We start from the raw sequence: 24,520 nt of genomic DNA on the forward strand, positions 1-24,520 counted from the left end.
CACAGTGGAGGAGGTTGGGAGGGCTGTAATGGATTGGTCAAGGACAGTTTGACAGGAGTTATAGCTGTTGCTGTGATTTAATCTGCGAAATTCCAGTAGCAGTACGGTCTTTTTAAACTTGGGATACACATACATCACTTAAACCCTAAAAACCAGTCAGTTAAAGGTTCAATTCACCAAATGACATAAGAAAAAAAATCAACAGCAGCATTTCTTTCCAGAAACAAAGTCCCTGTTACACTGGATAATCAATAGGCTTAATTGCCAGCAGGTTTAGTGGGGACTAGGGCTGAATGATTTTGAAAAATATCCACAACGTAGGCCTAATTGTTATTATTTTGACAGATTTTGCAATTGTGATATGATTTTAAATACGGATAGGAATCATATTTGCCACATCATTATTCTTATTTTCATTGAAAAACATATTAAAATGATTATGGTGTGATTCTTCCGGGAATCTGTGGCAAACAAAGAGTTTCTGAAGTCTGGAGAATGTGATGTGTAGGCCAGGTCATCCCTGCATTGTGACAGTATTTGATTTAAACACATATTTCACCTTCAACAAATGTTGTAGGTCATATGTGTTTTAAAATTAAAATTTTGATTAATTGTTCAGCCCTAACAAGGACTGTCTCTTTGGGAGAAGGTGTTGACAGGCAGTTGTACAGAACAGTGCTGCAGGTGAGGATTAATTTCATCATAGATTAATCTGTCAGTTATTTTCCTTGATTAACAGATTCCTTGTTCTGTTCATGAAATGCCACAAAAAAGTGAAAAAATGCTAATCATAATTTCCCAGAGCCAGAGTTGATGTCTTCAAATCACATGTGTTATCGGACCAGCGGTCTCAAATCCAAAGTTTACTGTCATAAAACCACACATTTTAGGGACTGGAACCTGTCAATGTTTGACATTTTTGCTTGAAGTATAAAGGAACAGCGTCTAAGATTTAAAGGGAATTTAGTGGCATCTAGTGTTGAGAATTGCAGATTGCAACCAGCTGAAACTTCTACCATTAGAATCCCTTCGGTGTTGGTTGTTCAGGAGGTTTTTACCAGGAGCTGAATTATCCGCAAAAGTCTCTTCCTCTCCAAAACAAATGGACTCAGTGATTTAAACTGGTAAAAATGCTGAATAAAACAGTTGCACATTAAAAAAATTTGTGCTGCTTGTCCTTGAGGGGCTGCTAACTATAGTGGCCAACTTGAAAACATGAAAGGCCCCATCTAGAGCCAGTGTTTGGTTTGTCCGTTTTGGGCTACTGTAGAAACATGGCAGTGCAACATGGAGAGATGAGAATCCACTACCTTTGTAGATATAAATGGCTCCTTCTGAGGTAACAAAAATACAACAGTCCTTATTTGCAGGTGATTATACACTAAAGAAAACATAGTTATTATATCATATTCCATTTTTGCCAAAATAACTCCCTAAATTCTTCACACTGGACCTTTAAACCAAAAATCACCAAAATTATTTGCATGCATGGCTAGATATCACTAGCGGTAAATGAGAACAGTATCAGTATAATTTTATATACTTTATTAATCCCCCTGTGGGGAAATTCAGTTTTTTCACTCCGTTGTCATTAACACACAGGTCCGAAATACACACACATGCACAAACAGGACCTATACATGCACATGTCAGAATGAGGGGGCTGCCTTGGTGAGGCGCCCCGAGCAGTTGGGGTTTTCAGTGCCTTGCTCAAGGGCACCCCGGCAGTGCACAGTTGATCTTACTGTTCAGGTCATCAGTTGGAGTCTTTACAAAGGGTTAACCCAGATCCAGTTTGTTATTTTACAAGCGTACCTTTTACGCTATTGTTAGTGGCACTTAACAGTCTCAGTCTTGTTGTCATTACCACATTGTTAATGTGACTGGCTTGTTACAATATAACTGTGGATGAGTCATAACAGCACAGCAAGACAACATCCAGTAGCTCAGGTTTTTGCAGTTGGCTTATTGACAACATGTCTACTTTTCTTCTGCAGAGAAAAAAGGAGACAGAGAAAGCTTTGTAGTCATTTTTGAGGACTAATACACACTCACACACTCAGTGTACCTACCTCCTCCCCCACTTGCCTGCCCATCTGTTCTTTACACATCAATTAGCCTGTCAATAGCTCAGCAAGCTTTGGTAATATACATGACAAATGAGCTATATCTTGTGAAAATCGTTGAGGTACAAGTGAATCCTCATTTACGCTCACTGAAAAGGTAGGGCAAGGAACTAAACATCCTCTTCCTGTCATCAGAGAATCAGCGGCGTTAACCACACGCTGAAATTGATGTTTGAAGCTTAGTTGCCTATTTCCGGCTTTTTTTTTTTTTTTTCAAACACAGCTCCTGGCTTGCTAAATTTAGAAATAAGAAATGAGTAATCAAAAAGCTTGGGAGTTGAGCTGTACTTGGGTATGCTTGTCACTGAGCAGCCACTCATTATGTATACCCATGATAATAGAATTTCACCGTCCCAAATATTCATTACACAACAGCTTGACGACGGCTCGTGATGCATTATTAACAAGTTATTTGCCCATTTGACTGTAACAAATGAAAAAAAAAGCTAAGAAAAAAGAGCACGCCCAGTCACTTCTTTTTTCCAAATGTAACCGCAGGGTTGCACTCCCTCTCTTAATGGCAATGCTTAATATCTACCCTGTACATTCCTACCACTGAGGGCCAAAATAAACACATCATGGGACACCAGAGACTTCTGCATTGGGCATCAAAGGAAAGGGAAGAAACTGAACAGGAACTCTTTAGCAGCGGGTGCTGACAGGACAAGTCAGCTACTCCCTCTCCTTAAAGGGCTCAAGTGCGACCGCCTGAGGTGCCTAACACAATACCGCCTGAGCTCCCCACCTCAGGCTGTAGGCAGATGGATGGCCCCCAGCATTAGTTCCAGTGGTTTTAGGAGGTCTGACCTCTATATTGCTGCTCATGATACTGAAATAGACATGGAGTGAGGCAAACCAGGGGCCACTGCCATCTGACTATAATAAGGTGTCAGTCATAGAGCACAGGGCTTTGATGAGGCTATTGCACTGCATAACAGTGGGGGATAATACAGCTACTAATTGGACAATACAGGTGACATAGGTGTCATTTTGTGTTTCATGCACGGTATGAAAAACAAAATCGTTTTGCTCTCCAAGTGGAGAAGTTTTCCTTCCTGTCTCTGGCGAAGGATTAAAGTGACTGAAAAAAAGAGTGATGTGCATGAATTCGCACGCCGTGTCAAAACGTCCCCATCAAACACTGACTGCGACAATCTGCCAACTTCATCTCCAGAGAGGCGTCTTCCTTCCCTGCATTCTCTTTGCCCACAAATATGGGACACATCCAAAATGTCTTCAAAGAGGCCTTCTTTCATGTGCATATGTGTGTGTAGGAGAGAGATATGGTGTCAATGTACGGGAAAATGTGTGTGTCACAACACAGATAAAATCATACAAGGGAGCTGACCTACGCACACACCATTTACATTCTATTACATCATATATTCACATTATATGAGGATGTATTTGTATTGAAGTCAAGGTACATTAAAAACAATCAAAACACCAGATGTGTAAGTAATATAAATGTTATATTCTTCATCTATATACCTATATGCCATCTAGCAAATAATAACGCATGATTAAATGATTAAAAATATATTTAGTAATGCTATTATGTTATACATTCATTCAAAGTCCCATTTTCAGTGTCCACGAAGAATCTTTGAAGTCATTATGCAAAGAAAAAATCTTCTGCAAATTAAAACAGCTCTGTGATTTTTTAACCTCAAAATGCAGAGAGGTTGGGAGACTTTTTCAGCCCTGAGCAGCGTCTGCAGTCGATCTCACAGGCTCCAGCCCCAACAACCTCCACCAACAAGGTAGAGCTTGTATGTTGCCTCAGTTCAGCCCTTTCTCCAAGAAACGTTCATATAAAACTAATTTGAAAAAGCAAATATATTTTTAAAAGAAATGTAATGCAGAGTGGATTACAGTTTCTATTAACATCATGACGACATGCTGCAAGGTACCATACATTTTATAAACGTCTAATTTTAATCTTCCCCTAACCTTAACCAAAATGCTTTTGTTGCCCAAACCTAACAACCATTATCACATCCACCATGTACCCCAACCATCTCCCTATGAATCCTCAAAGCACTTTACAACTCAAACACCATTCACCCATTCACACACTGGTGGCCATAAAAGGTGCCACCTGTTCATTAGAAGTGATAAACATTCAAAACCACAGTCAAACACCAGTTTGGGGTTAAGTATCTTGACCAAGGACACTTCAGTATGTATACTTCATGGTTTTCCAGGAATCCAATCACCAACCTTCCGATTAATAGACCTGCACATGTACCTCCTGAGCCACAGCCGCCCCCATAAAACATAAATATAGTGTTTCATTAACCCAAGGAAATGTCTCTGAACATAATCCACCAACATAACGTCACCGAAATGTAATTATAAATGTAATTTGTTAAAAATATACAATCGGAATTTCTGGGAGACAGGGTTGCTGAGACTCAAAATCCGGGGCAAAACCGTTTAGAAGTCAATTGCTACTGCTTATAAAGCTCAAAGTTATAACTTGTTAACTACTGAGGGTAATTCAAATGAGCATTTAAACATTTTGATCAGCTCAGATCCTCTTCTATCTGGATTTTGGCAGCTGGACAGCAAAAGGACACTATTTCAGTGGATGAATCAAACCGAACCTGGGGACGAATATAATTTTTGAAATGTGGAGCATGTTTGCCCATCCTTAGTGAAAACTACACCCTTTGCCTTTAAATGTTTAATTTGCAGAGGAATTAAATTGGCATAGCTGAGCAACTGTGTTGTTTTGCATTGTTCTTACACAGCTCTAACAGCCCGCACTTTTGTGTCTTTACTGTCTGACCAATCGTCTAACAAGAACACATGGTTTTCATCAAGTTTGGCTGGCAAGACAGTTGGTCAGATTTCCATGTTTACCAGTTTTTATTGTCCACAGACTTTTCTGACAGTTTGAAGCCCGACCAAACTCTGTGGCAGAGTCAAAAGGAAAGCCCAGGGGCATAGCTGCAGCTGTCACCGCCGTGACTTTGTCGACGGGTTGGATATATTTGTGAGAGACTGCCACTTGAAAGCTTGGTGTGGGAAAGAGCCAACTGATAATGGATCATTTTCAGCACCGGTGTATCAAGGTGATGCTGCAGTGGAGGGATTTTGACAGCCGCTGTCGATTATTTAATGGCTGGTTTTGGAACTGACTGAGACAGCTCTTTTAGAGAAGTGACAGTCGCTGGGTACCTGTTATTTTGTGATGGGAGTGTTGATACACAAAAAGTGACTCTGGGATGGGAGGCAGAGTGTCTCTGGCTATTTGTTCTCTATAGCAGCAGTTTGATGATTGACAGCTATGCATGATGTCCTGAAGGGAAATGCTTATTAAAGAAATGTGACTTGGGTGACGAGGCAATTAGAGTGCCTCCTCTACTTGTTATCTCTTAAGTGCAACTTGCTGCAGAAATCAGAAGCATTTGTAGCATTCAGAGAAGTGAAAGGTGGCTGGATTTGAATCCATCTCTCGCTCTTCTTAAACTTCCATCAGTTTCTCAACTCATGTCTTAATTATACCTCAGAACCAGTGTTTCTCCAAGTCTCATATGTGAAGGGGGCATTCATTCACTTATTTCTGTCATGGTAATGTTATCCCACTTATAAATAAGGGATCGTTCCTTTCTACAGTGACACATTCTAAGTGTTTCATTTGTGATTATGGCTCATGTATATAATAGCATGATAGTCTAGTCTTCTTACAGTGCCAGCAGCGTGTCATCATGTTCAATGAAACTGTACATTCAGTACAAGCACACTGTAGTGATTGGTCTAACTAGAAAAAGGACAGAGCAGCATGTCAGTAAGCTTAATCGTTCGTTCTTGCTCCCATCATACTTCCCTGTTTAACCCTGACGCCCAAATTATGTCTCCTCATGTAGATTATCTAAAAAAAAATAGCTAAAACTCCAAATCAGACTAGGTGTTACTCTGCCTTTTGTAGACTCAGACACAGGTTAGCAACTTTCATGGCTATGGGTTAATGCAAAAAATAATAATATGTTTATTTTTCATGGTATCACACTTGTTTTTCCTTAGAGTTATAGACTCAGGAAGTCCCTGTCTGGACCCTTTCCTCCCTTCCAGTGACTTGTGTGATCTATGTGGTTAGACGGAAAGGGGCTGATAGCAGCCAGTCTGTCTGTATGTGTGTGCAAGTGGTCAACATCTAATAGGAGCTAATCTTGAAATATGCTGCTGTGGGACAGGAAACCAATGGCATTTCCCTGCAGCTGTGTTAGGCCACCCGCAACCAGTGGTGTGCCTGTCCTGGAGCCCCTTGAGGATTTCCCCCCTAAGGCCACTGACACAGAGCCGACGTCAGAGAACAATTTGCAATGAAGGCCGACTGTTGCGTTGCCTTATGTTGCCTGTGTCTTAGCAAAAAAAGTTGTACTTGAATACATCACAAAGACTACAGCCAACAGCATGTAAATTCTGCCACTGTGTGGGAGGAAATAACTCTTTTACCAGCAGGCGAAGGTTCATTATTAAAAATCAGAAAATGGAACACTGGATGGGATTAAGATGCTAGTTAGTAGGCTTGGGCGGTATCAAGGTATTATGGTATACTGGGGTGTTCCTGATATGATTTTCAACACCATCAAAAATACAGATATCCCTCTTTCTGTTAAACTGATATGGAGATGCTGTAATAAGGAGATGTATTGTAGTGCACAGCATTCACCAGGTAACTGAGCAGAGAAAGATGGCGGCTGCGAGTAGTGAGAATAATGTTACAGGACTAGTAAAAAAGAAAAATGCCTCTGCCCCTGTTAGGTAGTATTGCCACAGATAACTTTATCTGAAGACGACTTTTCCAGCTACAAAAGCAGTTTATTAGTCACATTAGCCATTGTTTTTGTTTGTTTGATTTTTTTTTGCACAAATACTGTCATATATTGTATGACATTGTGAAATGTCAGGAAGGTATGAAGTTATGAACTGTTTCTGCTAAAGAGCTCAATGACAAAAGAACACGAAGAAAAATTAGCTAATGTGACAAGGTTGTTTTGATCTCACATCCTCTTTTTTTTTAATCATCCCTTTCCTCACTTTGGTTTCTCTTCTCGTGATTCTTGGAGTGATTTCTCTCACCAATGGGCTCCATTGGCTCTTCTGCTGATTCAGCATGTTTCATCGGCCAAAAAACAGCCAACAACAGTCAACTATTGCCATTGGTGCAGGACCTTAATGGGCCGATAATATGTAATAAGAAATCCTGTAAAGTAACTAGGATTCAATAGTTTTCCATCTTAGTGTTTTTGCTTGGTTGTTCTCTTGTCAAGCATCACTACAGCCAGTCTATTCTTACTTCCCTCGCTCCAGTATTTTCTCCTCTTCTTCCTCTTGTCTCCTCTTGCTCTCATCACATAGAACACTTACAGCAAAATGGAGTGAATAGTGAAAGTCTAGTCGCCACATACAGTTACTGTTCTGCTGTTCTTTCAGAGCGTAATCCAAAAACCCCCTCAGTGGAATCAGTGGAGAAAATCGATGCTTGTTACTGGCAGGCTACTAGAACTCAAACTGACATCTCTTGGCAGGATTTGTGATAACTTGAAGAATGCTGGACTGGTTATATTTAAGTCCTCGGGACTGCTTTTTTACGAATGCTCCTCTGTTCAGAGTGTTTAAGTATGAGAATAGCTTTGACGAACCATCCTCCACATTATTGATGTTGATATCTGATGTTATACCAGAATGTGCTGCAGAAACTTGAGGAAAGTGCATTTCAAAGTCAAAGTAAACAGCTGAAATGTCCATGTAAAAGAGGTGGGGGGGGGGGGGGGGGGGTTGTATTTGGAACTTAATCAAAGCTTAATCAACTCCCATGCCTTTCAGCCATGTTTTACTATGAGTAACTTTTTGTGTAAAAATGGTCCGTTAAGCTCAACTGTCTGTTCCTGTTGGACCAGAAAAAATGCCACTATTTGCTCTCTATCTACAGCAAGCTGCTTCTGCCTTGTCAACTTGCCCAAACATCAAGCCAAACTCATTTCAGCTGCTTCGCCAGCACAAGAGGCCATACTCAGAGGGAGCATGAAACAGAGTTGTTAGTGGAAAGGGCATTTTGTGGAACTGCCGCGGGAGTTTGGATCTTTTTGCTCCCAATTTCCACAATCCCCTCTTCTAAAGGAAGAGCAAAAAGGAGTAGCTTTAGCCCCTCCTCATGAATCTGTTCACGGCCCCAAGAGGGACATGATAAAAACACCCAATTTCCTTTTGCAAAGTTGACCCTGCCCATTTAGACGCTTAGCATCAACACAGGCTCAATTAAGAGGGGTTGTCTCTTCATGGCTGGCACATTGTATTCTCATGCAAGTGCCTCATTTTGTTGTCCCCACAGGGTCAAAGACTAGGAGGCTACAGAGAAAGCACTCCAGCCTGCCTTCCTCACTGCTGCCAATTTAACTTTGAATGCTCATTTGCAAATCAATTCCTGTGGCTTTGGTGAAAAAATGGAGAGGTGAAGGAGGAGGTAACAAAGCTGTAAAACAACAAGTTCTGTGAGAGGGAAGCCAGCCCTCTAAAAAGAATTGCAGATGAGGGAGCGATGGGAAAAGGAAAGTTGTTGAATTGTCTGTGATCGTCATGTTTCGCCCTTCACCTCTCTCCTCTGTTCCCTCTTTAAAGATTATAAAGCCCCTTCTGTTCACCAGTGGAAGGTCATTTTATTGTAGGCAACTGGAAGTTCAGCTTAAAAAGACTTTTCTTGGCCATTAACAGCTATGTCTTTTTTAAGTAGAACAGGGAGGGGAGGGTGGTTATCTTGAGTGAAGGGCGAGGGTTAGCTCAGCTTAGCCTTAATTTTAGTTGCTAAGCCAGAGCATGGTTTAATCTTTCTTTATACCACAACTCACCACAGAGTGATAAGGAGTGCAGGGTTTTGATATACTGCAGTGTTCTGATTTATTTTCAAGTCCTTCATGCCAAAATGAAAGGCATTTCTCACCCTGTCAGGGTGGAAGGCTTGATGGGGCTGAATGAAGTGCCATCCATGTTTTATGTCCTTTTCCCTGCAGGGCCGTAGTAAACAGAATATTTTTGATCCTGTGTGTGATGGCACATACACCTTCTATGAGCTGGGAGGGGTGGCTTAGGGGTGGGTAGGTAGGGTGGTAAGTAGGCGTGAAGATTTTTGTCAACCTCAAGCTTGAGTCGTTTTTATGTCTTTGCGCCAGCTATAGCTGTGGCCAGAGGCATTATGTTTTCAGGTTGTCCGTCCCTTTACATTTGGCACAAATGTCCACTTTGACTCAAAGATGAATTGAGCAGATTTTGGTTGTCAAAGGTCAAAGTCACTGTGACCTTGTGTCCATCTTATTGTCGTGAACAGAATACTGTATCTCAAGAAGGCCTTGAGAGATTTTTTTTCACTTGGACTCTACAATGAACTGATTAGATTTTGCTGGTCAAAGGTCAAGGTCATTGTGACCTTGTGGTTGTCTTATTCTCATGTACTCAATATCTCAAGAAGGCCTTGAGAGAATTTCCTCAAATTTGGCGCGAATGTCCACTTCGACTCAAGAATAAACTGATTCAAATTTGATGGTCCAAGGTCAAAGGTCACCTTTACTGTGACATCAATATGTTCTGCATAAAAAACCTTTCTGGCCATTAGTCAACGTCATAACTGAGGAGCAGAAGAGGAGACATTTGGTCAGACACTGAAATGCTGACACTAATCTTGGGTGTCCACCTTGAAACTAGGCTGATTGTATAGATCTTCTGTGCTGCTGGGGGCAAGATGTGTGTGAAGCATCCATGTTTTCACAGACATGGATGTTAACTGTAAGAGAAACTTGATGATTGCATGGAGGCATACAACTGTAAAGCGGTAATTCTAGTTGTATCAGACAAAATGATCAGCCTCTGTGGCTTTATTGTATGAGTCAGACTGTCATCTCAGCGTTATACCATCTGTGTTTGGAAAATAGGGTCTGTGAAATGCAGTTTGGGAAAGATACAGGGGGATGAGCATATTTACATACAAAGCTGTTGAAGTGCAGAAAATGGTTTAACAGCCTGTCACCTAAAGCGAATAGCTTGTCAAGTAAAATTATGTTGAGATGAACTTTTCACAGCTTTCCATATTTCACATCAGGAGATCTGCACTAGAAAATAATCTCCATCTACCTACAACTTTTTCTTAAATTGTTTTCTTTTTCTTTTAGCCTCAGTTTTCCTTTTACAGTGATTAACTGTCAGGGCCTTTAGTCGACAGCAGCATAGTGAGCACATCTCTAATCACATGCTGGAAACAAGCTGACAGTCACTCATTTGACCTGTGACTTCTTGGCAGGGGATTATTTTTGGATAATTGGAGCGGAATTATTTCCATGTCGGAAGACGCTACATTATCATCACATTGTCAGTCACAGTAGCATTTAATGCTCTTCTAATTTGGTATTAAAATAGAGAAAAGTATTTTTTTGAGATTTCTCTGCTAGACATTTTTAAGTTGGTCTTTACAGTCCAACCCCTCCCCACATACAAATAAAGCATCTCCCCCATGCAAGCAGCATTTCAGTGCAAGTCAAGACTACTGGAGCGATATGTGTGAGTTGCTGGTTGTTGTTCTGATGTTTTTGCCTTCTTAGAGGAAGTAAATCTGCTTAGGGATGAAAGCCCACTTGTGTTTGTAGTGAAATAAAGCTGGGGAGTTGGCAGAGGGGGAAGGGAGGAGGGGGATCCACTGAAGATCTTTGGCAGTGGTCCTCTGTTTTTGATTTATATCAGCAGGACACACCGAGCCACTTGTTCTTGTACTAGATGAGAAAAAGTTCTGCCTCAGCACTTTGCCATCCTCCATTATAGAAAGGACATTGCAGCAGGAGTTTGTGCCCCCCGTGGCTGTTTGAGTCCAGTTTTTCTCATTTGTTTTTGTGCACTTTTGTCTCTTTCACTATTTTTCTGTCACCCTCTCAGTCTCTTATTCTCTCCTCCTCCCATTTCTCCAGTTAAAATAACTTTAAAGTAGTTTGACAGTAATTCACTCTGTGTGTGCATTTGTCTTGGTGTTTGAATATAATCTTTATACAAATGCACCATGTGAGCCTTTTTTGATTTAAAGTCTGTCAGTTTGGACACGTCAGGTAGTTGCTGAGTTAATTAAAGAAAAAGCAGTGCTCTGTTTTTCTCTGCTGGATTAACCAGCCATATAATAACACTGCAAGAGAAATTTAGCTATGTTGTATTAAGATAGGCCTGCAGCTTACATTTTCAACTGAAGCAAGGGCCAGTTGTTTGCCATTGATGTCAATGGGTCTCCCAGAGGTGTTTATTTGGGCTGAGATTTGGTAACTGCCAGTCATAGTGCTTTGCAAAAACAGTCACTAAAATATGTTTCTAAAACAATTTGAAGTGAGAAATAGGCAATGCAGTAACACAAAATTGATTCCTATTTGATCATCACTGCGTAGGTTGACAGTTAAATCACAGTTCATGAGCAGTGATTGGCTTAATTGACAGCTACATTAAAGACTCTGGCTGGTTGTTTTCTGTGAGCCGCGGTGGTTTCTAGCAAATGCCATTAGAGGCAATAGGAGGAGGGGAGGGGACATGATTTTTATGCCTCAGCAACTGGCGATGGCTGGAGGCATTATGTCTTTGGCTTGTCCGTCCATCTGTATGTATGTCCAATTCTCATGAACACAATCTTCCTTGTTGGGGGAATTTCTTCAGATTTTGCACTAATTTTGCAATGTCCACTGGGACTCAACGATGAAATGATTCGATTTTGATGGTCATAGATCAAAGGTGGAGGCCACTGCAACCTTGCCTGTGTCATTCTTGTGAACGTGATATCTCAGGAACATTGATTGATTGATTGATTGATTGATTGATTGATTGAAGATGTTGTGGCAGTTTTAGCAAATATGATAAAAAGTCATCTTCAGAAAGGTTACCATCTGTAGCTCTAATTTGTCACCCGTCTGTAAATTTCCATTGTCAAAAATTACACTTTGTGCCTCTAAAGGCAAGATATAAAAACATTTTGGCTACCACTGATGACTGACAGCTCTCAGATCTACAAGGGAAATCACACATATATCCTTCAAGTGTGCTTCACCTCTCTTTTGGCTTGGGAATTTAGACACTAAGTCATCTTTTTTCCACGCACCATTCTTGTCAAACACTCTCACAGGCTGTACTCTTACAGCATCCCTGTGGTTTCATTAGCTCACATGTAGCTTTGAGAGCTGCTGCCATCCTGCTGTAGTACACCACCGGCTTGAGCTAATAGGTCCTTAGAGGGTCCGGACTTTCCTATTAGACATCCTTCTAGAGACAACCAGTCATCCTCTCCGGACTCCAGCTGTCCATTTAACCCAATTTGAGTTCATCTTCTCCAGCCTCGTCCTTATCTGTTACATATGTTTACACACAGTGTGAGCTGCGTCGCTGGGGAATATGCTGCTTAAAAATTCAAATGTCCTAAAGTTGTGTTGCAGCGCAGTCAATCTCTATCAACATACAGATCCGAACAGTTGTACAGTCATACTAATGTACAGTCTGCAGCTACATCATCATCCTCTCATCATCCTAAGAAAATCATCTTGGATGCATTCACAGTTACTTTTATCTGTCTTCCCAAGTTAAACTGTCCATCTGTGTAACATCCCAGAGTAAGTTGCCAGTGTTTTTCTATTTGTAGAAGACAGTAGTTGAGAGATTGTTCTATCAAGTCTTAATTTCCTTGGATGATAGGCATATCATCTTTAAGAGCTGCTCTTCAGTACTTGGACGTTCTCTTGACGATATTTTGCTCAGTCAACACGGTGGTCTTGTCCTCTTTAAAAGCCTTCCCTTTACATTTCCACATGGCTTGTTCCAACCAGCTTGGACTGCAAAATTTATGAGTCAGCTCTTAAAGCCTCTGCCCCGCTGAGCTCTTCCCACAGACCCCCCCAACACATCCACCATCCCCCCCATCAGACAAACTTAGTCCAGCCATGATACATATGCTGCCTTAAAGCTATGAGATGAATGGTCAGACTCTGCTGCTCAGAGAGCTTGAGGGAGGAGAGGCAGTTAGCACAATAATGACTGTTGTTGGTTTTTATTCCACGTGATTGCTGCCTTCGCAAAAAAGTGTATTAGGGAGAGCACAGATAACTTCCAAAAATGGCACTACGGGTAAGCCTGTCACAGTAGTTACTTTATCGACTTATCAAGGTCAGCAAAAATGATTGAGGTCATGTCATGTCCATATGGTACATGATGCCTGATAAACAGGACTTTCCCAGTCATTATAAGGCTGAAAGAACAGAAAAATACTATGCTTAGACTTATTTTTGTATCCTTTCTGGTTGAATAAATAGTTCACTGATCTTTGGAAGGATGTACTTGCACTGTTATGTTGCAATATTTTCAATCAGTGGCATAAAAATGTTTAAATGACAATAATATTGTTTATCACAATTATTAAAACAATTAATTATTAATAGTAGTAGTTAAAAAGTAGTTATCGTGATAGGCCTAACTATGGGAGAATGCCAGAAGACTCCTGATAAGCAGTTCATGTACAGTTCATTAGTGAAGACTCAAGCACCATCAACATGACTACTTAATATAACCAGTGGCAGCTGTCCAGCATAGCGATGATTTGTTTTGCATCCTGATAGTTTTTGTCATTGAATTCATATAAACAGTGCTTAATCCCAAAGGATAATTGCACTGTTAGAGCAGCCAAATCACACACAAGAATCACAAAATGACACTCAAAAGTCCTTTTTTCACAGATATGGTGCTATAAAGCTGCTACAAAGTCTCTTCTTTATGCCACCTTTGCATTTTTTACACAAAATCAAACGAGTGGTATCATGCCGCTCCAGGGTGTGATTTTAGACAGCATGCTGGCATTGCTGAAGCAAAAGAAGCATGACGGGCATGACATGTAACACAACAGCGACAGCCTCTGGTGTGACATATAACATATGCATCGACAGTGCTTCATGAACAATAACAATGGCATAAACTTGACCATAACAGTCATTTACCACCTGTTATATGGCGGCTGATCTCATCCTCTGCTTGAAGGGTAAGGAGCTCCCAGACCTCATTGTTTTTCCAATTTTTGGACATTTTCGGCTGCTGGTCTTCTTTTTGAGTTAGCTGCTAACTGCCAAGAGCTACTTTTAACATGTTGTCAAGAGCTACTCTTAACATGTTGTCAAGATGTCACACCTGTACCTCTTGCGATCCTGTTCTGCTGACTGTCCTGTTTATACAGACGCTATTTTGGTGCTGTTACTACCTCCGATGCTGGCTTACAGGCAAGAAAAAAACCCCATCATTTCACGGTGTTGTACTGATGTAGTGCGTTTATTTTGAAAGAAACTCTACATTTCCTGTGAAAATTGAAGTGTGTTTTGAAATCAGACAATGCATGTAACAGGCGGAGGTTCACATGGTGTCCCAGAACGTCAACAACCAAGGCACCCAGGGAACTTTGCATCACATATCTTGACATCGAAAGTCCATGACCAGACCTTAATATGTGACGAGGTCGGAGTGAGAATGTGTTGTGAAATAGTATACATCTGTAATAGTCAGGAAATTTGGTATGGTTACCAGAAATAAATAGTTGGTGATAGAGCAGTGTATCAGTACTTGATACTTTTAAGGTATGAACCTAAATAACCTAGTACCAAATAGCAACAAAACTGCTTCAGTCAATTGATACCTGCATTCAACCCTTTTTGGGCCCAGATCTAGAAAAACATGACTGTATGTGTAGTTTTGCTGACAGCCAATGAACTCAAGTGTTCTCTGATTTTATGCAATGTGTGATTGGCCAACTACCATAGCAGCTACAACCCATACAGTCTATGATGTGGTGAAATCGAGCATGGTGTATTTAAGAGAGAGAGAAGCCACCAAAACTTTTGAAAGTTTGGCTATGCAACAAGCTTATTGGTTGTGTTGTCATTTTACACAACCGAATGCTTCCATTCATAGTATGGGTATCAAATGAAATGTTCTATAGGTGTTGGTATCACTTTAGGGGTACTGATCTTGGTACTGGTATCATAACTTTACACTTTAATTTAAACTCAGGTCCTAATCAAACCTATTTCAGACGGTTTTAAGATTTGATTAAACATATGTAGCCCACTGCTTTTGAAACACTTTAGCTGTTTTTCCTCCCTCAAAGTTGGTATGACATAACTGCTATTCAACACATACAGCCTATAAACGCAAGACAATATAGTGTTCCAGTCTAAGAAATAAAGAGGCAAAGAAAGAAATTTGCAGTTATGTTTTTTTTTTTTCTTCCATTAATGGCAGTGAAATATAACCCTAAAAGGTATATCTGAACTCATTCTAGTGTGTGCTTGGAAGTAGATGTCAGACATAAATCCAGCTGCAATTTGATTCTAGCTAGACTTCAAAGCCTCAATACCATTTCCTCGTTTTCAGAACTTCCTTTTTTCCATCTTTGTGAATGTAATTGCATTGAGAGCAGGGCCATTAGATGTTACTCTGTATTCCCATCAGCGACAGGAACTTTAGCTGAGTTCTTAATCCGCCCAAAACCTTCTAGAGGATTTGTCACTTTGAGGGCAAGAATTTTGACTGCTTTTCTTATCAGGTGTTATCAGGAGAGTCTGAACCTTTGAACTCCTTCTCATTCATGCACCTGTGGGAAGAACCATTACATCCCTTTTTCTTATTACAGTGTTTCAAATAGTATATACTGGAGCTGTGGGCACATTCTCAGCTATCTTTCCATACTGTAGGAGAGGAAGAACACAGGAAACAGGCTGCTATTTTGCTCACCTCTTGAAGGTTTGAACTCGTGCGTCTGTCTCTGCTGCATCAGTTGTGGCTCCATCTTCTTTTTTTCTTCTTTCACCGTTCTTTGTTCACAAACTAAAACCCTACAGCACCACAAAATCACCTCGAGTTATGTTTAATTTCTATTTAAACAAAACTTGTTTATACTTCAACTAAGCAATGACTTACTCCACAAGAACAGCATCAAAGTAGCGAAACAAAACACAAGTGAAACAGACCTCTGTGTGATGCAGGAGCAACAAAACTCTGAAACGCTGAACAAAAGTAATTCGTGTTTTCTGTCTTCCTGTTATATGCATAGCCGCTCCCGCCAATCTCCTGCTGTGAATGTTCTGAAAACACAAAGTTGCATAATATGCCGCTTTATGGCATGGCTAAAGTGTGCAATACTGTGACAGTGAAAAATGGGTTTAGTTTAAAAGCAGCACAGAATTCCCCCATTGCAAAGTCATGAATGCTGCAACAATCATCACTGGAACAAAACCTGGTTATTCAGAAAAAACTGGCGAGACGCACCTCCTGTTGTCATTCTTTCATATGCTCTCCAGGGGAAAATTTCACTTGTGCCTCATGGTGCTTGAGTTTGTGTTATTGCTTTTCATACATAATTGTACCGCCAACATGCTGTCATTCAAATCGAAGGAGGAAGAGGAAAGATAGAGGAGAAAAAAAGCAATTTCAAAAGCTTGCAAAAAAACCCTGTGGGAATTACCTCGGCTCTGTCTGCTTCTGTCTCTGTCTTAATTTATTTCTTTCAATCAGACTTTCAGAAGAAAGTTATAGAGTCTGCAGACTGCATAACCACTGACCAGAAACACTATACATTTAAATTAAGTCATTTATAGAAACTTACACCATGCAGAGCTTTGCAAATTATTCAATTAAGTAGAAAACACCAGTTCAAATGTCTTAAGTATTTTCACTTGGAAATCATATGGGATATATATATTGGGGTTGGTTGTATATTTTTGAATATTTCTGTAGTTCAGTCAGCCTTCTTTCCCATGAGCTTATGATTAACACAGCTCTGCCATGTTTACTTCTCTCCTGTTTCCCCTCCACTGCTGGAGAATTTTGTTTTGGCTTGATAGATGCAGAATTTAGAGCATGTAATTTCACACGTCCTCTTGATTTATATTTTCAATGTAAGCGTTGAGCAATTACATTACATGCTCGCTTCACACAGCCATGTTGTCTGTGATAAAACTGTGTGTTTTTCTGCAGCCGTTCACACGCCAAGCTCGAGAGGTTTGGAGAGATGGCAGCTGAGTGTGCTTTTATAAGTTGTGCCGCCCGCTTGCCTCTTGTGTGCAGTGGCGTGAATGTAAAAAAAGCTGCAGTTTTTTATGTTCTGTGTTTATTATAGTCCTTACTCTTCCTACACTGTTGCAACCACGCTCTTTAGATCCTGAGTCTGTGAACAATCTAAGTGTACCATGTTTTCACTTGTGTTCTTTAAATACCCTTAACAACTCTCAGCAACACGGACTGTTACTTCTGTGCCTTTCTTTTCTATTTATTGTCTATTGTCTGAACACTGATAGTCTAAAATCTAAATCTTAACCCTTTCTCTTCCCCTTGTTGTCTACTTATGTCCAGGATCCCGACCCAGGTTAGAGGATGCACCTCCACGGATCGTAGAACACCCGTCTGATCTGATCGTGTCCAAGGGTGAGCCAGCCACCCTCAACTGTAAGGCAGAAGGTCGACCGACTCCGATGGTGGAATGGTACAAAGATGGGGAGCGTGTGGAGACAGATCGAGAGGACCCTCGATCCCACCGGATGCTCTTACCCAGTGGCTCCCTCTTTTTCCTGCGAATTGTACACGGGAGGCGGAGCAAACCTGACGAAGGCATCTATGTGTGCGTGGCACGCAACTACCTGGGCGAGGCAGTCAGTCGTAATGCTTCGCTGGAGGTGGCAAGTAAGTCTTTGATTTTTAGCTGTTAAGGCTTGGGTGCTCAGATGTGTGTGTGTGTGTGTGTGTGTGTGTGTGTGTGTGTGTGTGTGTGTCTGTGTCTGTGTCTGTGTGTGTTTGTGGGTGCGATGCAGCCAAAAGACAGAAAATGAATGCTGTTATGTACTAATGCAGGGCTAACACATGGGAGATGGATGTAAAGGACATACAGTATTATATGTGACTCTACAATGATACTCAGGCACAATACCATTTCTTGTTTTTACTCCTACCACTCAACAACCTTTCATGACCCTGATATGTCATCAGTAGTTGTTGATGGTGTTTACGTAAGCAGACAGGACTAGGGCAATAATGGTATTATCATATAAATATGATAATACCATAAATCTGGGACTGCCATGCACAAATCAGCAATAACAATGTAATGTGAGCTAGCTTGCTACTGAAACATTGGCATACTATTTTTTTGTTTTGCCTGTTAGCATGAAAAGGACCACAATACATTGAAACGATGTCAAACTAAGATAAAACGATGGCCGATGTAATTTTTAAACCTTAATTAACTGAGAAAATACATTCATGGGTCTTTGGTTGCCTGTGCAGCCATCTTTCCAGTGATTTCTTTTGGTTTCTTTTAAACATTTGGTTTGAAGTGGAAAAACCTCAATTTGGAGGGTCATGTGGCTCCAACACTTTGCACCACCCCATGGACCTGAGAAGAATCAGGACACACTACCCCTAGAAGTGAATACATAAAATGGAGGTGTAGTGGTAGGGGCAAGGGGTGTTTGGGGATTCCCATTTTCATGCTGATGACTCAATTTACACTTCTAATAATGTCTATTAAAGTTTATGGAGGTAGACTGAAATACACACGACTGTTATGGAGGAAATTTAGAGTTGCAGAGAGCATCACAAACCAAAAGTAACATAGTGTGTAAGTGCAACACAAGTCTGTGTATAGGCAAGGAAAGATAGCTGTGATAGCTTTGTGCTTGTCCACATATCAGGTGTCAAACATCATGTCATGGATTGTGTAGCTCCAGTAATAAGAAACAAATTAAATCACAGATAGATTTCACAGGTAACGTTAGCCATGCTATAACAGCAGAGGAATGTAGAGGCAGCCTCAAAGGACTCTCTGCTCTCTTATCATCACCATCACTCGGCTGAGTTAACTTAAGACGCCACCCCTGACCTTGGTGTCAGATCTCTACTACCCCCCCCCCGGCCTCCAACATCGCATCATATCTTCTCCCGCTCCGGAGAGCCTGGCCTCTGTCGTGTTGTGACCAGGCCTCTGCGACCAGGCCTGTTAATGTAGATGGATGACAGCTAGCTCCTGCATAGAGATAACAGTTGTCGCCACTGGACAGGAAAGCTAAAAAAAAAAAAAAACCTCTTGCAGGGAGGGGAGGAGAGGCCACTGTTGGTTGGCAGCTTCTCTCTAGCAGATGTTAGTTCCTTAAAATACAACAAACTCCTGTCAGATGGTTTTTCAACAGACACCTCGATTTTTTTTTACTCCCCACAACAAGGCTGCTTGTGATCAGTGGCACTTTAATGAAATGCAGATAGGGCATTTGACAGCAGCAGAAAGTAATTTAAAGAAATGTAGGCAGTTTATATGAAGCAAAATACAGTACATAGAGGACTATGTTGTTGCTACATTTAGGTTTTGTTATGTCAGTGTTACAGTAAATAATCTGACTATTGTCAATATTGACTACAAATTAGGTGCTGCAGAATCATTTATGGACAAAATGATTGAAAGTATAGTCACAGATATTGACAGATGATTGAAATGTTAAACTCAGAATGAACTTTCGACTCTGTCATCCTCACTTATCAACTAAGTTATCAAAAATGAGTTCTGACAGCAGCTTTTGCAGAAATCCCAGTGAAGATTTAAACATTTCCTCTAATCCCTTCACTCCAGCCACTCCAGCCTCATCATCGACCCTTTAAAACAGAAACCATCCCAGGAATTTCTCACCGCGTTAACACAAACCAGCTGAAAGCGGTAAAATAAACTCCATTCCCAGTAAAAACCTGTGAAACTCTAGCCTCAAACACCTTAAGGCCAGGCATCATATTTTCCTGAAAGGCTCCAGCCCCTAACTTAATAATCAGGCTGAATTTCCCCTGCGTGCCTCCACAGAAATACAGCTCATGAATCATCCTCTATTCTTTATAAACAGCTGGGATCTGTGCGGTGTGCCCGTCACCTTTCCTAAAAGCAGCATGAAGAACTACCTTTCACCTTGCTATTGCTCTGTTTAGGTATCAGCATCAGAAGCTGCAGGATGTTTGTGATATAAGCCGTATATTGAAACCCAGCAGATAAAGTAGGTGGAGGTGTTGTGAATCACTTGATGCTGAACTGGTTATGAAAAAGAGCAAAGGAGTAGAGTAGTGACAGATGCTAGAATGTTCTTACTCCCCATGAATAATTCCTAATGTGTTCCTCCACTGTTTCTGTGCACTGTACTAGTTTTGAGCTCTCTTTTTGAGTTCCAAAATTGTCTTTGCTTTTTTAAGTTCATGACATAAGGATAGTGCTCTCTCAAAACCAAAGACACATGATTATTGTATTAATTATCGTTAGTATTAGGGATGCATATTGGATTTTTTGGCGATATCCGAGAACAACTTATTTGGCTGATAACTGATACCAATATTGATATATCCTCTTTTTTCCCCCACCTTATTTTAGTGATCGTCAAATCTCTTCTCTAGTAGAATTAACATCATATTATGCATTCATGCTCTTATAGCGATGGCCCGCCAGCAGATAGAGACATGAAGTAGAATGCTGTTTCAATGTATTATGGTCCTATTCTTTATAAAAAGCATATCAAAAGAAATTGCTAGTATGCCGATGTTTTGGTAGCTAGCTAGCTAGCTAGCATTAGTCAAAGTCAAGTCAAGTCAAACTTTATTTATAAAGCACATTTAAAAACAACCTCAGTTGACCAAAGTGCTGTACAGTTATTGAAATATAAAAATAATCATATACAAATATCATAATAAATAAAACAAAGGAAATAGTAAGGGCTCAATTTAAAAAAAAACAACTAAAAATTAGATTAAAAAGAAGGGAAATAAAAAGTAAAAAGAGTAAAAAGACATTGTTATTGCTGATTTGTGCATGACAGTCCCTCATTTTAACCTACCTACATGTTGCATTTGCCCTTTGATGGCATATGGTACCTGAAATTTAATTTAAGTCCAGCGATGAAATTGTTGCACTTGTTAGTGCTCCTCTAATCAGTACAGACTTGCAGAATAGGAGCATGAGCTGCTAATGTTAGCCTACAGAGCACACCAGTGGCCTGGTAATGAAGCAGTGTTCTGTTTTATTTGATGACTTGTTTGATCGATTGATAGCGGGAAGTTTTAAATAAATTGCGAGCATCCTGACAACTGCAAAGGCTGCCTATAGCCCAAATAAGAGAAATCCCCACAGAAGATGATGGCATATCTGCTGTGAGGGTCCAGAGGACAGAGGGATGTTGTATGCTGTGAAGCCCTCTGAGGCAAATTGTGATTTGTGATGTTGGGCTTTATAAATAAAATTGATTGATTGATTGATATTTGCAGTGTCTGGCAACACTCATGTCTGTTTACGTGAACACCAGCATGAACAACAACTGATGACGTATCAGGGTCTTGAAGAATTGTCTGATTTCATGTTACAAGGGTTAGTGGCTGAAGATTTCAACCACTACCCCTTGTCACTTTGTTCTGAGGGTTAAGGTGTCACTCGAAAATGATAGCAAGGGGTAATAATAAGAAATGGGTCTGGGCCCAGACCCACCAGGCTGACAGTCGGCTGTTGATTAATGTTGGGCCGTCAGTGAGTGTCTGTCACTCCTAGTTTTTGCAGTGTGTCCTGCACCACTCAAGCAAGTTGGATATTGTTAGTGGCTTTTCAGCCGCTTCAGTGTGTTGAATTTGTGGTGGAGCTAGCGAAGCCCAGAGGTAAGAGAAATCACTCTGATTGACAGTTTAGTTCAGCGCGTGAGAAGCGAAACGACGTGAGGAAAGCAAACACATGACTAAAGGTCAAGAGGGTGTGAGTTGAAAATAATCTTCTTACATTAGGTAAAATAACTGCTTTAGTCATTGAGCTCTATGGCAGAAATGGTATGTAATTCTTAATTGTTCGTTAGGGCATGGTAAATATCATTTGTTCTCTCAGCATTGTTAATGCGCTAACTGGCTAACCAGCATCTTGAATCGGTCCTGCCAGTTTCCATTTTTGAATGAAAAATAAAGACAACGAACGCCTGCTGCTACAGAGAGTTGTTTCCTCTCACGCAGGCGCAGAATGCCTGTGCTCGTTGGTTGTTGGCTATAGTTCCTGCAGTGTGTTTAAGTGCCACTTTTTGGCAGAGACAAAGGCAATATGAGGCGACACAGCAATCGGCCCTGCTCTAATTTTCTTTGTCAGTTTGGTGTGTCTGGGCCTTAAGAACTCAACAAGGCTGTATAATGTTGCAGAGCATCACGTTTGCAGTCGAAAGTGTTTGGTGTGTATTCTGAACCTCTCATTCTGTGAGGCCACGCAGCTGATCAGTTCATCTGTTTGTCTCTACATCAAGCTCTCTGTTGCTTTCTCTCTTAATGCTGTGGTCCATTGGGAGGTGACATTCTCTGCAGCTGTCTACAAACAGACACATGCGCAGGGACACAACTTGGCGTACAGCAGTTGTTCTGAGAAACAGTGGTATAGGGAAAACTGCAAGTGTGTGTTTTACTTGTGTCTTCTTATGTGTTCGTCTGCCTGCACAACCACACAAACCGACAAACACACTTTTGGAGTATTGCCTCCAGAGAGCGAGGGAGAGAGGTTATATAGAACAAACAGTGGCCAGTGCCAAAGCCAAGCCAGTGCCAGCTCCTGCCAGCCCCCTCCGCATGGCACCAATGGGGTTGGAGATAAGGCCACAGGCGCATAAGCTCGCCTGGGGCTGCCAGGGGGCTCGGCGTGGCACCAGAGAAGGCGCAAGATGGCACTTTGTGGCATGGTGTCACTTTACTCCCCAGCCTGTGACTTGGAAGCACTGGGGGCAAACTGAGAGGGAGCTGCATTGTGTGTTGGTGTGTATATTTGGTATCAGAGTGGAAGCCAACACAGTGGGAAGGGTAGAAGGTTCAGGAGGTTTAACCCTTCACAGTCCATCTGCCGCAGGCTGAGAGGCAATGGAGGCAACTGAGCTGCAGCATGGATGAACTGGCAGAATTTTGCAAGCGCTGACAAAAATACCTGACTCAAGAGTTTGTCTGGAACTTGTTTGTTTTGTTGTGTTTCATATCATAATCTCTTTGTGCATGTACCAAAGGGCCCAAGAGCACAGATCTTTTTGAAGTAGAGCTTTCACTACAGACAGCTTGTCTAGACATTTTCTCATGTAGAACTGAAGCAGCAGTTGATAAATGAGTTCTTAGAGGTCAAACAAATGTAACACTAGACAGTCCATCATCTTAGCTGTAGTCTGAAAGTGCACAAAGTTATAGATTTCAGCTTTAAAGTGATACCCCAGCCGAAATCTATCTTTTGAAGATCAAACACCCTGTGCAGGCTTAAAGGTGACTGTAAAATGTTTGCAGATTCCTCACCGACAGAGAACATCTGCTGGAGTCAGCTTAAATTCAGTCCATCACACTGTATTCTAATAGTGAAAAAGAATATCATAAAAGTATTTCACACAACCCCTGAAGTAAAATTAGACTCATATGTCTCACACCCTTCATTGGAATAGCTGTTGTCATCAGAATGTGAACACACAGGTTCTGTACCTCGTCAGGATTGGACGGTTGGGTCAATGGGAAACTTTGACTTGTTGGGGGTGCTTTATAAAATGTCAAGGGATTACCATGTTAGGATTCATCCGCTGGGCAATTAATTAAATAGCTGTTGTAACATTAGAGTCTACACAGTGTTGGACTGACAAACATAGCTATTCCTAAACCTTGGCACTAGTGTGATTAAAAAAGTTCCTCCCAAAAAGATATGCCCCATTCAGTCCAGTTCAGACCAAAATTGGCGACGAGACGAGTTGAAACAGGCAGCTACTTACAATGTGCCATTCTGCAATGTTTTAAAAACCTGTTGGTTCACACCAATGCAACTAGATAAGCCAGTGTATCATCTCTATTCAACAACCCTCTGTACTTTGGCTCTGATTTACAGCTTTTCAGGCTTATTTGTAGCTTCTTAAAATATGGATGAGGATAGTGATAGTGAAATACTGGGGACAGTTGCATTTGTAGTAGTGATGAAACAGCAAAAAAATAAAAAAACAAGCATCAGATGGACTGTATTCATAAGAATTATGCCACAATACTGTAAATAACCAGTGCCAATTTTCAGTCAATGAAAACGCGTGTGTGTATGGGGGGCATAAGCACATTCAGCGAGCAGCAGCAGAGACCCTTCCGACACCAAAACAGAAAGCTTGGCGGAGACGTCGCCTGCGTTCATTTTGACTTGACCAGCGGACTTCACCACAAGCCAACACAGATGTGCATAAACTCATAGTATTTGGAAATAATTTGATGGCTCCAAAGTTATGTTATGTTTGAGCAGAGGACTGAACCCAAGTAGAACCAAGTGGCACTCCACAGGTGATGATGAATATTTCTCGCCTAAAATGTTTTCAGAA

At 41.0% G+C, this 24,520-nt stretch overlaps 1 protein-coding gene across 2 annotated transcripts in view; it reads left to right on the forward strand.

Annotated features, from left to right (window-relative positions):
- Positions 1-24,520, forward strand: part of robo3 (roundabout, axon guidance receptor, homolog 3 (Drosophila)) — a 120,266-nt gene that overhangs the window by 3,059 nt on the left and 92,687 nt on the right. For both annotated transcript variants that reach the window (XM_049591472.1, XM_049591473.1), the window contains exon 2: positions 17,526-17,852. In XM_049591472.1, the coding sequence (XP_049447429.1) occupies positions 17,526-17,852 (327 nt within the window). The remainder of the gene's footprint in view (positions 1-17,525; positions 17,853-24,520) is intronic.

This window comes from Epinephelus fuscoguttatus, linkage group LG12 (genome assembly GCF_011397635.1).
Source record: "Epinephelus fuscoguttatus linkage group LG12, E.fuscoguttatus.final_Chr_v1".
Taxonomy (NCBI): Eukaryota; Metazoa; Chordata; class Actinopteri; order Perciformes; family Serranidae; genus Epinephelus; species Epinephelus fuscoguttatus.